General features: G+C 42.4%; 1 protein-coding gene and 4 non-coding genes across 8 annotated transcripts; all 5 read right to left on the bottom strand.

The window, feature by feature from the left end:
- Nucleotides 1–9,279: 9,279 nt before the first annotated feature.
- Nucleotides 9,280–12,588, bottom strand: LOC115136025 (heat shock cognate 70 kDa protein-like). Of its 4 annotated transcripts, none has more exons than XR_010464920.1 (7): nucleotides 12,490–12,588; nucleotides 11,684–11,868; nucleotides 11,173–11,321; nucleotides 10,764–10,950; nucleotides 10,296–10,511; nucleotides 9,930–10,094; nucleotides 9,280–9,692 (listed from the first exon to the last, which is right to left on the bottom strand). XR_010464920.1 is itself a non-coding variant. In XM_065023758.1 (7 exons), the coding sequence occupies exons 4-5, from the start codon at nucleotides 10,770–10,772 to the stop codon at nucleotides 10,296–10,298; spliced, it is 225 nt and encodes a 74-aa protein (XP_064879830.1). In that variant the 5' UTR covers nucleotides 10,773–10,950; nucleotides 11,169–11,321; nucleotides 11,684–11,868; nucleotides 12,490–12,588; the 3' UTR covers nucleotides 9,280–9,692; nucleotides 9,930–10,094. The 4 variants fall into 4 exon arrangements, 2 of the variants coding, with proteins under 2 accessions (XP_064879830.1, XP_064879831.1); XR_010464919.1 differs by having other exon boundaries at nucleotides 10,764–10,973; nucleotides 11,169–11,321; XM_065023758.1 differs by having other exon boundaries at nucleotides 11,169–11,321.
- LOC135573849 (small nucleolar RNA SNORD14) lies at nucleotides 9,764–9,857 on the bottom strand. Its single transcript, XR_010464976.1, has one exon. It is a non-coding gene; the product is annotated as a small nucleolar RNA SNORD14 (small nucleolar RNA).
- LOC135573850 (small nucleolar RNA SNORD14) lies at nucleotides 10,161–10,254 on the bottom strand. Its single transcript, XR_010464977.1, has one exon. It is a non-coding gene; the product is annotated as a small nucleolar RNA SNORD14 (small nucleolar RNA).
- LOC115136558 (small nucleolar RNA SNORD14) lies at nucleotides 10,598–10,691 on the bottom strand. Its single transcript, XR_003864667.1, has one exon. It is a non-coding gene; the product is annotated as a small nucleolar RNA SNORD14 (small nucleolar RNA).
- LOC115136531 (small nucleolar RNA SNORD14) lies at nucleotides 11,018–11,111 on the bottom strand. Its single transcript, XR_003864641.1, has one exon. It is a non-coding gene; the product is annotated as a small nucleolar RNA SNORD14 (small nucleolar RNA).
- Nucleotides 12,589–14,057: the final 1,469 nt, after the last annotated feature.

Raw genomic sequence — 14,057 nt, forward strand, 5'->3', positions numbered from 1 at the left:
GTCATGTTAGGATATATCAGTTATCCAGTGAGAGCCTTTGTGCCGAACCCACTAAGGTGTTTCATATGACAATTCCGAGATGTCAGAAGTGTGCAGGAGGGCATGGGACAAAGGAATGTGTAGTATTGGTGGAAAATGCGGTGTGTCAATTGTGGGGGCAGTTCCATAGAATGTTGCTATTTAGCAGCATTGATTGGACTTCGTTGTTTTTGGTATCTTTAAGTTTGTTTTCAATGTATTACACTAAGCATACAGTCTTGTTGTTTGGATAATGTTTAAATGTTTAAACGGTGCTGGAATAGCAGAGGCAGTGCTCCTGTTGTCTTTGTGCTGACTTGAGGTAACTCTGTGGTTCTAAAATCAGTAGTTGTTATTAGTAAACGGTCAAAAACATTAACTTGCTTGACCATGCTGTAGGTCATATAATTGTTTGTTACATGCGATATTTGCTTTGTAGACTTTACTGGGCAGATGTTGCTCTCTGGTTTTGTGATGAAACTTTTTGTTTTCTCAGCCTTCTTATACATTTTTGTTGTCTCTGCCTTCTTGCATATCACAGTGGCATAGAAGAAACTTGACTTACCCACTGCTTTTACCCACGCACTGCTACTGTACAGAAGAGTTACAAGGTGTGTTGAATGAAAGAGTCCCGGCAAACATACATGGAATTCGGAAAGTATTCAGACCACTTGACTTTTTCAAAACGGTTTCAACCGTGTTTTCCCCTCGTGAATCTACACCTAATACCCAATAATGACAAAGCAAAAACAGGTTTTTAGAAGTTTTTGCAATTGTATTGAAAATAAAAAAACTGAAATATCACATTTACATAAATATTCAGACCCGTTACTCAGTACTTTGTGAAGCACCTTTGGCAACGATTACAGCATAGCGTCTTCTTGGGTATGACGCTACAAGCTTGGCACACCTGTATTTGGGGAGTTTCTCCCATTCTTCGCTGCAGATCCTCTTAAACTCTGTCAGTTTTGATAGGGAGTGTTGCTGCACAGCTATTTTCAGGTCTCTCCAGAGATTTTCAATCGGGTTCAAGTCCTGGCTCTGTCTGGGCCACTCAAGGACATTCAGAGACTTGTCCCGAAGCCACTCCTGCATTGTCTTGGCAGTGTGCTCCAGAGTGTGTGGTCGTTGGAAGGTGAACCTTCACCCCAGTCTGAGGTCCTGAACACTCTGGAGCAGGTTTTCATCAAGGATCTCTCTGTACATTGCTCCATTCATCTTTCCCTTGATCCTGACTAGTCTCCCAGTCCCTGCCACTGAACAACATCCCCATAGCATGATGCTGCCACCACCATGCTTAACCTAAGGATGCTGCCAGGTTTCCTTCAGATGTGACGCTTGGCATTCAGGCCAAACAGTTCAATCTTGGTTCCATCAGAATGATGCATGAAACATGTAGGTATTACAGACTCGGTCAGGGAGAGGTTGAAAATGTCAGTGAAGACACTTGCCAGTTGGTCCGTGCATGCTTTGAGTACACATCCTGGTAATCCGTCTGGCCCCGCGGCTTTGTGAATGTTGACCTTCTGAAAGGTCTTGCTCACATCGGCTACCGAGAGCGTTATCACACAGTCATCCAGAACAGCTAGTGCTCTCGTGCATGCTTCAGTGTTACTTGCCTCGAAGCGAGCACAAAAGGCATTTAGCTTGTCTGGTAAGTTTTTAATTAACGTGGCAGGTTAGGTGGATTCATGTAGAAGGTTAGGAGAACTAACAGCAGGTTAGGTGAAATAACGTAGCCGGTTAGGAGATTGAGGTTAAGGTTAGAAAAAGGGGATAGGTGTTAGCTACAATTGTCAACAAATGTTGTCCCCGACGCAACCAATAGATGGAGGTGTTGTCCATTATCATAACACCGGGAAAATATTGTCTGAGCCCGAAGGGGCTGGGTTTAGTGAATATGTTTGTTGTTTTGTTCGGTGATTTCACCTCAGTTTTTTTATTTAACTAGGCAAGTCAGTTATAAACAAATTCTTATTTACAATGACGGCCAAACCCAGATGACGCTGGACCAATTGTGCACCACCCTATGGGACTCCCAATCACGGCTGGTTGTGAGACAGCCTGGAAATGAGCCAGGGTCTGTAGTGACACCTCTAGCACTGAGATGCAGTGCCTTAGACTGCTGAACCACTTGGGAGTTTTCCTCAAGAAATGCAACTGAAAAGACTTGTGTCTTGTGTGTGTCATATATTTTATAGATCAATAAAAACAAACTCCCTCTTTAAGGATACTGTATTCCCCCTCCATATATTTCCAAAGTTCCTTCATCTTCTTCTTCTACATCGGACTACAAGCCACTCGGGTTTACCCGTTCTGGGCATATGCACTCCTGACATCCTGTAGCGTATCACAAATGCTTCACAATGTATTTCTTAAAAATAATAATATAGCCTAAATAATTCATTTAGTTTCTTTAGGCTACCTGGCTTGCTCCTGACTTGTTATTTAATACCCTGTTGAAATGTCGAACGTAAATTGATAGTGACAGAATCACACATTACTTCCCAAGCAAAATCAATTATTTGTCTCGTTGGCTATAGGTTGTAGTGCAGCCTCTGAATCTTATAGAAACAAACCTAAGATATCTCGTATGCATCGGAGTCACGTCTTTCCTGGCATTTTACAGCTTGTTTCTAGCATAAAGCTTTGTGGAATAAAGCGTTGTTATATGTCACTTTATATAATCAGATCCATTCAAATCTGTTCTAAATCTTAAAGAGGTAACGTAAACTCACGTATACTTGTACATCGCCTTGGTCCGTACAATTGCCCATATTTTAGCGCCCCAAAAACGTAATACTTCCAGATCAACTGTAATGTCAATTCCATTGTAAAGCACAATTTCTCCCCTTTCCAACAGAATCGATTACATGACCTAAACACTGCTTGTTTCTGCATAATTCAAGCAGGCAATGAGCCCCGTCAGGTCTTTTTAAAAATGGCGGGTGGGGAAGCGAAACTAATGCGTGATAGTGAGGAGAGATGTTGTGTGGGAAAATGTATTTTTTTCACTTGATCTGTCCAACTTATCACCTTATTGCCTCTAAAATGTCAATAAAACACTATAAAGAGTTTATATAATGTGTCATTACATACCTATTTCAAGGTTTGTGTCGAATTTGAATCGGGTTTTTAGGGCGGTGCTAAAGTGATCTTAGAAGTAAACAGCGGCTTTGAGAATGATTATTGCATGCAATGATGACAAAAAATTGACTAGGTACCCCCCCCCTTACCCCCGTCACTGTCAATTTCTTGTTTTTAAAGGATGATAGAGGTGCTACTGTAACGGATGTTTCAATCGGTGACGTCACTTGCTCTGAGACCTTGAAGTAGTAGTTCCCCTTGCTCTGTAAGGGCCGCGGTTTTTGTGGAGCGATGGGTAACGATGCCTCGAGGTTGACTGTTGTTGATGTGTGCAGAGGGTCCCTGGTTCGTGCGAGGGGACGGTCTAAAGTTATACTGTTACACTACACTTGGTGGAGAGATTGTAAAACAGAAATAGTTGCTTTATGCGTGCTGTACGTTATGTAACGGAGGGTCTGTTTTTTCAACTTTTCTCCAATACATGAGGCATTACCATGTCGATGAACGCTTGAATAGAAACCTAGTTCACACCCCGGATTTTGAACAACACAGTCGCTACAGTCGCATTAGTTTTCTTTATAGCCTCGTTTGAATGTTGCGGTTGCGCACATTTGTAGGAATTGGGTGAGTTTACGTTAGGCCTATGCGTTTGGCCATTTGCATTAACCAAAGCCACAAATCCCTCATACCCCTTCAATTCGATCCCTGGTTTTAACTTAACACACCAAGCAGTTCACTGAGATATTTAAGGAGTGCATGGTGACTGAAGGAATTGGCTGACAAAATCTATGGATACTAGACTATCATTTCATCTGTCAAACAGGTAGGCCAACTTCTTATTTCTTGAATAGGAAGAAATAGGCTCCAACACAAAACCCTTGTTGTTAGTAGCCTGAAGTCAAATTAAAATGAAGACTGTTTAAATGAATTAGGCCTTCTCGAATTAGCCTACATTAAGCACCCATGCGCTGTCCATCTCTGCGGCTGCAGCTTCATAGTAATATAAGTTATGAAAATTATTATAAAATGGCTTATTGTGAGGTTAATAAATAATATATAAATATAATATATACAAATATATAATATAAATGTATATAATATATTTAAAATATATACATATATACATGTATATGTAAAAAAAATATATATATATATATATATTTACTTTTTTACAATTAAATATCTACGTGCGGACTAGGCCTACTGATGTCCTGTTCAGTTTGAGAGGGAGCTTGCGAAGATAAGGAGGACCGGAGGTACGCTTGTATTGTTGCCAATAATGAAGCTATTTATCAAATGTATTAATCAAATGTATTAAATGTAATGTAAATGTTATCAGAGTTATTAACCTCACAATTAGCCATTTCATAATAATTTACATAACTTATATACACTGCTCAAAAAAATAAAGGGAACACTAAGATAACACATCCCTGATCTGAATGAATGAAATATTCTTATTAAATACTTTTTTCTTTACATAGTTGAATGTGCTGACAACAAAATCACACAAAAATTATCAATGGAAATCAAATTTAGCAACCCATGGAGGTCTGGATTTGGAGTCACACTCAAAATTAAAGTGGAAAACCCCACTACAGGCTGATCCAACTTTGATGTAATGTCCTTAATACAAGTCAAAATGACACAGTAGTGTGTGTGGCCTCCACGTGCCTGAATGACCTCCCTACAACGCCTGGGCATGCTCCTGATGAGGTGGCGGATGGTCTCCTGAGGGATCTCCTCCCAGACCTGGACTAAAGCATCCGCAAACTCCTGGACAGTCTGTGGTGCAACGTGGCCTCACACAGGAAGCGGCGCAGGTCCTAATCCAGGCACTTGTCATCTCCCGTCTGGATTACTGCAACTCGCTGTTGGCTGGGCTCCCTGCCTGTGCCATTAAACCCCTACAACTCATCCAGAACGCCGCAGCCCGTCTGGTGTTCAACCTTCCCAAGTTCTCTCACGTCACCCCGCTCCTCCGCTCCCTCCACTGGCTTCCAGTTGAAGCTCGCATCCGCTACAAGACCATGGTGCTTGCCTACGGAGCTGTGAGGGGAACGGCACCTCAGTACCTCCAGGCTCTGATCAGGCCCTACACCCAAACAAGGGCACTGCGTTCATCCACCTCTGGCCTGCTCGCCTCCCTACCACTGAGGAAGTACAGTTCCCGCTCAGCCCAGTCAAAACTGTTCGCTGCTCTGGCCCCCAATGGTGGAACAAACTCCCTCACGACGCCAGGACAGCGGAGTCAATCACCACCTTCCGGAGACACCTGAAACCCCACCTCTTTAAAGAATACCTAGGATAGGATAAAGTAATCCTTCTCCCCCTCCCTTAAAAGATTTAGATGCACTATTGTAAAGTGGCTGTTCCACTGGATGTCATAAGGTGAACGCACCAATTTGTAAAAATGTTTTTTATTTATTTTTATTTCACTCTGGAACCAGGTAAGAGAACAAGTTCTCATTTGTCTGCTAAATGACAGACAACACAGAGTTAAATGTAAAAATGTAAATGTGGGCAGTCTATATACAATGTGTGGATGGGAGGTAGGCGAGATTAACATGATAAATGTCCATGTACAGAAAAATGTAAATGCTCAACATGATGTCCCAGATTCAGGGTCTGGGGAACGGGCAGGCCAGTCCATAGCATCAATGCCTTCCTCTTGCAGGAACTGCTGACACACTCCAGCCACATGATGTCTAGTATTGTCTTGCATTAGGAGGAACCCTGGGCCAACCGCACCAGCATATGGTCTCACAAGGGGTCTGAGGATCTCATCTTGGTACCTAATGGCAGTCAGGCTACCTCTGGCGAGCACATGGAGGACTGTGCGGCTCCCCAAAGAAATGCAACCCCACACCATGACTGACCCACCGCCAAACCGGTCATGCTGGAGGATGTTGCAGGCAGCAGAACGTTCTCCACGGCGTCTCCAGACTGTCACGTCTGTCACATGTGCTCAGTGTGAACCTGCTTTCATCTGTGAAGAGCACAGGGCGCCAGTGGCGAATTTGCCAATCTTGGTGTTCTCTGTGGACGTCAAGCCCTCATACCACCCTCATGGAGTCTGTTTCTGACCGTTTGAGCAGACACATGCACATTTGTGGCCTGCTGGAGGTCATTTTGCAGGGCTCTGGCAGTGCTCCTCCTGCTCCTCCTTGCACAAAGGCGGAGGTAGCGGTCCTGCTAATGGGTTGTTGCCCTCCTCCACGTCTCCTGATGTACTGGCCTGTCTCCTGGTAGCGCCTCCATGCTCTGGACACTACGCTGACAGACACAGCAAACCTTCTTGCCACAGCTCGCATTGATGTGCCATCCTGGATGAGCTGCACTACCTGAGCCACTTGTGTGGGTTGTAGACTCCGTCTCATGCTACCACTAGAGTGAAAGCACCGCCAGCATTCAAAAGTGACCAAAACATCAGCCAGGAAGCATAGGAACTGAGAAGTGGTCTGTGGTCCCCACCTGCAGAACCACTCCTTTATTGGGGGTGTCTTGCCTATAATTTCCACCTGTTGTCTATTCCATCTACACAACAGCATGTGAAATTTATTGTCAATCAGTTTTGCTTCCTAAGTGGACAGTTTGATTTCACAGAAGTGTGATTGACTTGGAGTTACATTGTGTTGTTTAAGTGTTCCCTTTATTTTTTTGAGCAGCGTATATACATTCGAAGAAACATTTGACTTGCTTCCTGAAGTACCACCACACACGGCACATTCATTGGTTAGCCAGAACAAAAAGCAGGGCAGGCTGAAGCTCATGATTGGGAATGCCTATCCATTGCAGTGTGTAATGCAGTGTAGCCTAGTTTTATATACACCATCCCAGCAGCGCAAAAACGGGAAGGAAGTACATTTTCTTAGAAATATAATTGTGCCCTGTGCTTCTCTAAGCATGCTCTTCGTATAGCCTGGGCCTTTAGTATAGGCTATGGATCATTTGAGACTAGGCGCACATGATATTTCGTGCCCAGCAGAGTATCAGGGATTTGACATTTAATCCATTACAAATTACATGACACTCCCCTGGCCTAAATAAAAAATATACTAAACCCCGCGACTGAAATTTAAAAAGCATGACCCTCCCCCATTTTCCGCTGGGAAACAGGTGTGTTAATTTCGACCCCTCCCTAATATCTTTCTTTACTAGCTATTGGCAGTCCTCCATCACCCTTAATTGCAGTTGTTAAAACGGCCAGCTTCAGTCAGCTGATTCTATCCATCACTTAAGGTTAGTTCTAGTTGGGCAGCTTAGTCTCCCATTCAGAGGACCCCCACTTTCGTTAGTGTCTTATTGGTCAAGGTCACGCTAACTAATTACCACCACATCTCCTGCAGTCAGTGGCCTTGATTCCCGGGACTTCAGTTTCAGTCAGTCTATGACCCCAGCACGCTGTGTGGTCAGAAACATGCCTACCCCCCTGCTGAACTTCTCCTCCTGTGGACTGAATCCCTGTGTGTCTGATGTTTAATTGTGTATGCATCTAAACGACCACATAGTTAATGTCAGTTATCTGAACCATGAGTAGTCAGATGTGTGTGGACATCTTACAAGGATCACCTTTCAATTTTCGTCTAAAATGACATACCTAAATCTAATATGCATATTATTGGTACCGTTTGTGGAATTGTGAAAGGAATGTAGAATATAACACAAAAGATCTGGTGAAAGATAATACAAAGGAAAAAAACAACCGTTCTTTTGCATTTTTTTTGTACCATCATCTTTGAAATGCAAGACAAAGGCCATAATGTATTATTCCAGCCCAGCTGCAATTTAGATTTTGGCCAGTAGATGGCAGCAGCATATGTGCAAAGTTTTAGACTTATCCAATGAACCATTGCATTTCTGTTAAATGTTGTAGCATGACTGCCTAAGTGCTCTTTGTCTTATGCTGTGTGACCAGGGTACTCAGAAGCAAAGAGAAATTTAGTCATCACAAAACCTGTGCCTAATTTGTTTATTAATAACTATGTTCAGAACTGTGCACTCTCCTCAAACAATAGCATGGTATTATTTCACTGTAATAGCTACTGTAAATTAAACAATGCAGTTAGATTAACAAGAACAAGCTTTCTGCCAATATTAAATGTCTATGTCCTGGGAAATGTTCTTGTACATACATCATGCTAATTGCATTAGTCTACGTTAGCTCAACCGTCCTGGGGATGGTATACCGATCCCGAATAAGTTTTAAATTCCCATTAACCTGGACAGCCGCCTCATCCTTGTTCTGACCGGACATTCTGTAGTGGCTGCTACCTGCCTTAAGCCAGCAACCATAGACTGGGTTACTACAGATGGTCTATTGGGATAATTCAGCAAAATTACCCCACCATATGTAGTCTGACAAACTGCAATAACTGTTTTCTAAATCTAACTGTAAAGCAATTGAAGACAATGTTACCCGAATTACCCTATAAAGCAGTCTGGTTTCTGTGCGTGACCAGGTAAAGACACAAGAATTCCCTAACCAACAGCCCATGAACATCAACTGCAAAAAGTAGACTTTATATTTCATGCCAAATTGCTAGGTTTCCATTTAACTGGCGACAGATCTATGCAAATATTTTGGAATCCGTGTGAAGTGTAATACTTCCAAATGGACCTAATGCAGATAACAGCACACTAAATAAACTGTTTCGTGTAAGTTTGTCCCGAATAAGAATGTAAAGCTAACTATGTCGCACTCAAGGCTGATAGTCATCACAAAAACTTGCAGTAAATAGCAAATGTGCCTAGCCAACAGCTCGCATATAGTGCGAGTAGACTAATCTACACTAGCCCACCCCAGTCAGAGGGAGGACCTTATTTGCGCAAAAAGGGGTTTCCGCCATTTCCCACAATACATTTTACAGACATGTAAAATGAACAAATTCAGTCAGCATTTATAAAATTACACAAACTTCTCCATCACATGTTAATGGATACAACTACTTGCATAACTGTAGCACAAAACATGGTTATTGAGAAACTGGATGATTGCCTGACTAAGTTGGAGCTGCTAAATATCTATAATATTTATTGGTAGGACCACAAACACTGGTCTAGCAGCTGGACGTTTATGGTTAAGGGAAGTCACAAGTGAGATTAAACTTTGTCATAAGAATATTAACCAAAATAAGGACCTTATCAAAATCACTTGAGATCAACATTTAGAAGTTGTGGAAGGTCACCATGTTTTATTTTGTCTTAAAGGCACAATATACTCCATGTGAAATCTGACAGCCTAGTTGAGCAAACATAAAATTACTGTTCTGTAGCAAACAAAGTTGCAATAGAAGTGTGATCAGGCAACCTTTTTTCTAACTTTAAAATCTCACTGACAAGAGTCACTGACTCCATCACAAACAGGTAGAACATTTCAAACGTTGCTTGTGAGGGGGGAGGTAGTTGCAGAAACAGTGGAATGGTTTAGTCGACTTCCTCAAGTCAGTTAAGATAACCCACAGCCACCAGGAGCCGCACCACCAGCTCCGGGGTATCGACCAGCCACACCGTCGGGTATACCAGCACCTTGGTACAACATGGCGATGCTCCTTCTGGTGGTGCTCATACTCTTCCTTATCAGCAGTCTAAGAAACATAAACAGATTAACATGAGCAAAATATTAAATGGCCTTCAAATGAGAAATATTTAACTTCAGTCGCTCAGACATCCAAGGAAGGTATTGGGCCATCTTTGGTCTTTCAACCTCTGGTGGAAACTACGAATGGCAGGAATAAACTTCATCACAGCGAAACTACTGGGTTAGGGCTAGTAACTGTAGGCCATTTTCTAGTCTTACAATGCCATCACCACAACAAACTTACCCTTGTCATTGGTGATAGTGATCTTGTCCTCCTTGCCAGTGTGCTTGTCAGCTGCAGACGCCTTCATGAGGTCGTTAGCGTCAACGTCAAAGGTGACCTCAATCTGAAGAACATTGCAAGGAGCAGGTTGTTGTCCTTGGTCATGGCCCTCTCATCCTCATACACCTGGAGGATACCGTCTATATTAGCTAAAACATACATGGTTTTCAAACGAGAAGTACATTAAAATAGTCGCTCAGACATCCAAGGAAGGTATTGTGCCATCTTTGGTCTTTCAACCTCTGGTGGAAACTACGAATGGCAGGAATAAACTTCATCACAGCGAGTGGCCCAAGACTGTACAAGGCATAACAAATGAATTCTTACCTAGTTCTTGTCAAGCCAGCCGATGACCTCGTTGCACTTGTCCAGAATCTTGGTCTTGTCCTCGTCAGTGATCTTGCCCTGTAGTTTCTCATCCTCCACTGTGGATTTCATGTTGAAAGAGTAGGACTCCAGGGAGTTTTTGGAGGAAACCTTGTCACGCTGCACATCATCCTCACACTTGTACTTCTCAGCCTCCTGGACCATGCGCTCAATGACCTTATGGCAAAATACAATCAAGTCAACCAACATGAAAAGAACCACAGATTCAACTGTACATCATTGTAGACTCAAAAGTACTACTGTCGCTCAGACATCCAAGGAAGGTATTGGGCCATCTTTGGTCTTTCAACCTCTGGTGGAAACTACGAATGGCAGGAATAAACTTCATCACAGCGAAACTACTGGGTTAGGGCTAGTAACTGTAGGCCATTTTCTAGTCTTACAATGCCATCACCACAACAAACTTACCCTTGTCATTGGTGATAGTGATCTTGTCCTCTTCGCCAGCTGCAGACGCCTTCATGATGTCGTTAGCGTCAATGTTAAAGGTGACCTCAATCTGAAGAACACCGCGAGGTGCAGGGGGGATTCCAGTCAGCGCCAACTTGCACAACAGGTTGTTGTCCTTGGTCATGGCCCTCTCACCCTCATACACCTGGAGGATACGGTCTATATTAGCTAAAAACATACATGGTCATCAAATGAGAAGTACATTAAAATAGTCGCTCAGACATCCAAGGAAGGTATTGGGCCATCTTTGGTCTTTCAACCTCTGGTGGAAACTACGAATGGCAGGAGTAAACTTCATCACAGCAAATAATCCCTGCATTGCAGTCCTTCTCAACAGAATAAAGATCATAGCAAGCCATTTACCTACTTATCCAAGCCACAGGAAATGGGAGCAGCAGTTGGCTCATTGAAGATATGCAGTACATTCAGGCCTGAGATGGTGCCAGCATCTTTGGATGCCTGGCGCTGGGAGTCTTTAAAATAAGCAGGCACGGTAACGACTGCATTGTTGACTGTCTAGGAAAAGAAAAAAACAATATAAATTTTTATAATTCAATAACAGGGAATCAAGAAACTGACCAGTCATTGCAAAACTAAAAACTACACCTTCCTTTTCAGATTTAAAATAAATACATGTCAATTTAGAGTCAACACATTTGAAATTATAAATTTTCCAGGGTAGGCTTCAGCAATCTCCATCTTGACCAGAACCATAGAGGAAATGTATTCTGGGTAGGACTTAGCCTCTCCTTTGTATTAAACTTGGAGCTTGGGTCGAGTAGAATCATTGAAACGGCAAACCATACAACTATCCAAATACAATTTTCAATTAAAATATAGCAATTTAATGATAAAATTATCAGAACTTAAAAACGTACCGAATACTGTGTAACCCGATTATTGACGGCATCACCAATAAGTCTGAGTCTGTGAAGGAAACATAACTTGAAGTGGTCCTGTTGCCATGGTCGTTGGCAATGATTTCAACCATGCTGGAACACACCCAAGCAGGAGTAGGTGCTCCCGAGATCAATGCCAACTGCTGGTCTCGTAGACATGTTGCCTAAACACAGGAATACGGATAAGTTTAAGTCACCCCAAAACAAATTAAGCTTTCGATCAATAAAAATGTGCTACATATTAGGTTGCGCATAATTACACTTCTATAAAGAAATCTCGCCATTAAAATGTGTGTCACACCACGTGGGTTGCAGTTTCATTGCCGCGTCACGTCGGAAACTAGTGCGAAACTAACGACTTTAACCACAGCACTAGAACGTTCTAGCTTACAACTAGCTAGGCCGACAACTACGAGGATGATCGCGTGCCTTTTCCTTTAATTAACATGTGTACAAACGTTGGAACCGTTAGTCGAATGTCTTTCAAACTGCCTGCACTGCAAATGACCAAACTCGACCTGTCATATATGCGACCACGACAAAGGTTGACCGGCTCGCTAATTAACACACTATACGATACATTTAGTTGGCTAGCCATGTTAGAGAAACAGTCAAAGTAAATTGGGATCGAATGGTGACAAACTAGTTATAGTGAGTTTATTAAATCAATGTGTCTACTAGCCTTCTTCAGACCGGATAACGACGTCAGCATGCTAAATACCATGCTTATGTCGAACGAAAATTAATGTATTGATTACGTTAAGAATAAACTATCTTGTACTAACCAAATTCGTGACCGAGTGTGACGCTGATGTTGGTCGGAGTTAAACAACGGCAAAGCCTTCCTTCGACCTTGTGAGAGAATAGAGAAAGAAGGAAATGTGATTCTTTAACTTTTATATCGCCGGCAACGCAACCAATCATAGCTCTGGACTCCACTTTTCATTCCAAAACACCAATAAAAATACAGGACGGCCCATGCGTTCCCTCCCACTTCTGCGACAAAGACCAAGCGCTCTTGCCGCGGTCAAAGACAACAGTAAAACTAGATTTCCGAGTGTTCGTAGCAATAGGGAACTCGGGAGGAAAAAACGAGCTCTGACTTGGATAATCGATTTAAACGGTCATCCAACTCGGGAACTCGAGCCTCTTTCTAGAGCTCCGACTTTCCAAGCTGAAGATCACGGACATCATGATTTGACCTCCCTTTCCTCCTCGAGTTCCCAGTTTTCTTGAAAGCACCAAAAGTATTCAAAGCAATGAGTTTGAGGGAGACACCCAACATGCAAAAGCATTAAGAACAGTGATGCCAGTTTAGCAATTTTCAAACAGCACCTAGCAACAAATTTAGCTACTTTTAAACATTTATTTTTAACTTTTAGCAACTTTTGAGAAATGACTCAAATGCTAAAATGCACGCATTTTCCCTCGAAATTACACAAAAACTATTTTCTCTGTCACACGCTCAGTCCCAACACAAGTACCTGGCTGCAAAAGTGCATTGTGAGTGACGTCAGCAGCAGGCGCTCAGCTCGTGCACAAGCAGCAGCAGGCAGGCCGCAAATTCAGCAAATTGCAAATCATTGTTGGCTGATAAGCAGCAGTAGTGCGGGTTCGACGAGCCAAACCCGGGAATATAGTTGGTCACGAATGTTTGATCTTGAACAGAATTTACAACATCAATCAACATGTCTCAATCAAAATTGTACAGAAAAGAGTGGGAGTCTGTACCTGAACAAATGTCAAATCATATTTTTTGCCAAGATGGCCAGTCAATTTGAGTAACGTTATTGTGTATTCTACATAATGACGCAGTTTTACGTTATCACGTAATAACATCACAACGTCATTTAGCAATTCTTGGCAAAAAAAAAATCTACCTGCCTCTAGCAATTTACACTGAAAATTAGTTGGCAACACTGATTAAGAAATGATTCCAGGTATTACATGGTTATGCCAGTGTCTGAACGCAGATGCGCATAATCCCGAGATTTCGGGGAATGCTTGCGAGACAGACCAAACCATGCCGGGGTTTGGGAAGTTAATGAGGGAAGTGAAAATTTAATTTTCTCGAAATCTAAAGACACAACGTAGATTCGAGCCAATGTCTTAAGTAGTTGAACATGTTATTACCCCAACCTCGTGGAAGTGAAGATGGAGTAAAAATAACCTCATATCGAAGGGGTGCGCAAGATTACGTGTTTCTACACATGATTTTAGCTAGCATTGTATGACTTCGCATTGCATGATTTCTTTGAAGGAGCACTTTTAGTCTACCTTCATAATGTACTACTTTGATTTGCCCAGTTTTGCATCAGCGTTTTTACAAATCATATTTCAGAAATTCAACCAC

Source organism: Oncorhynchus nerka, linkage group LG10, assembly GCF_034236695.1.
Source record: "Oncorhynchus nerka isolate Pitt River linkage group LG10, Oner_Uvic_2.0, whole genome shotgun sequence".
Lineage (NCBI taxonomy): Eukaryota > Metazoa > Chordata > Actinopteri > Salmoniformes > Salmonidae > Oncorhynchus > Oncorhynchus nerka.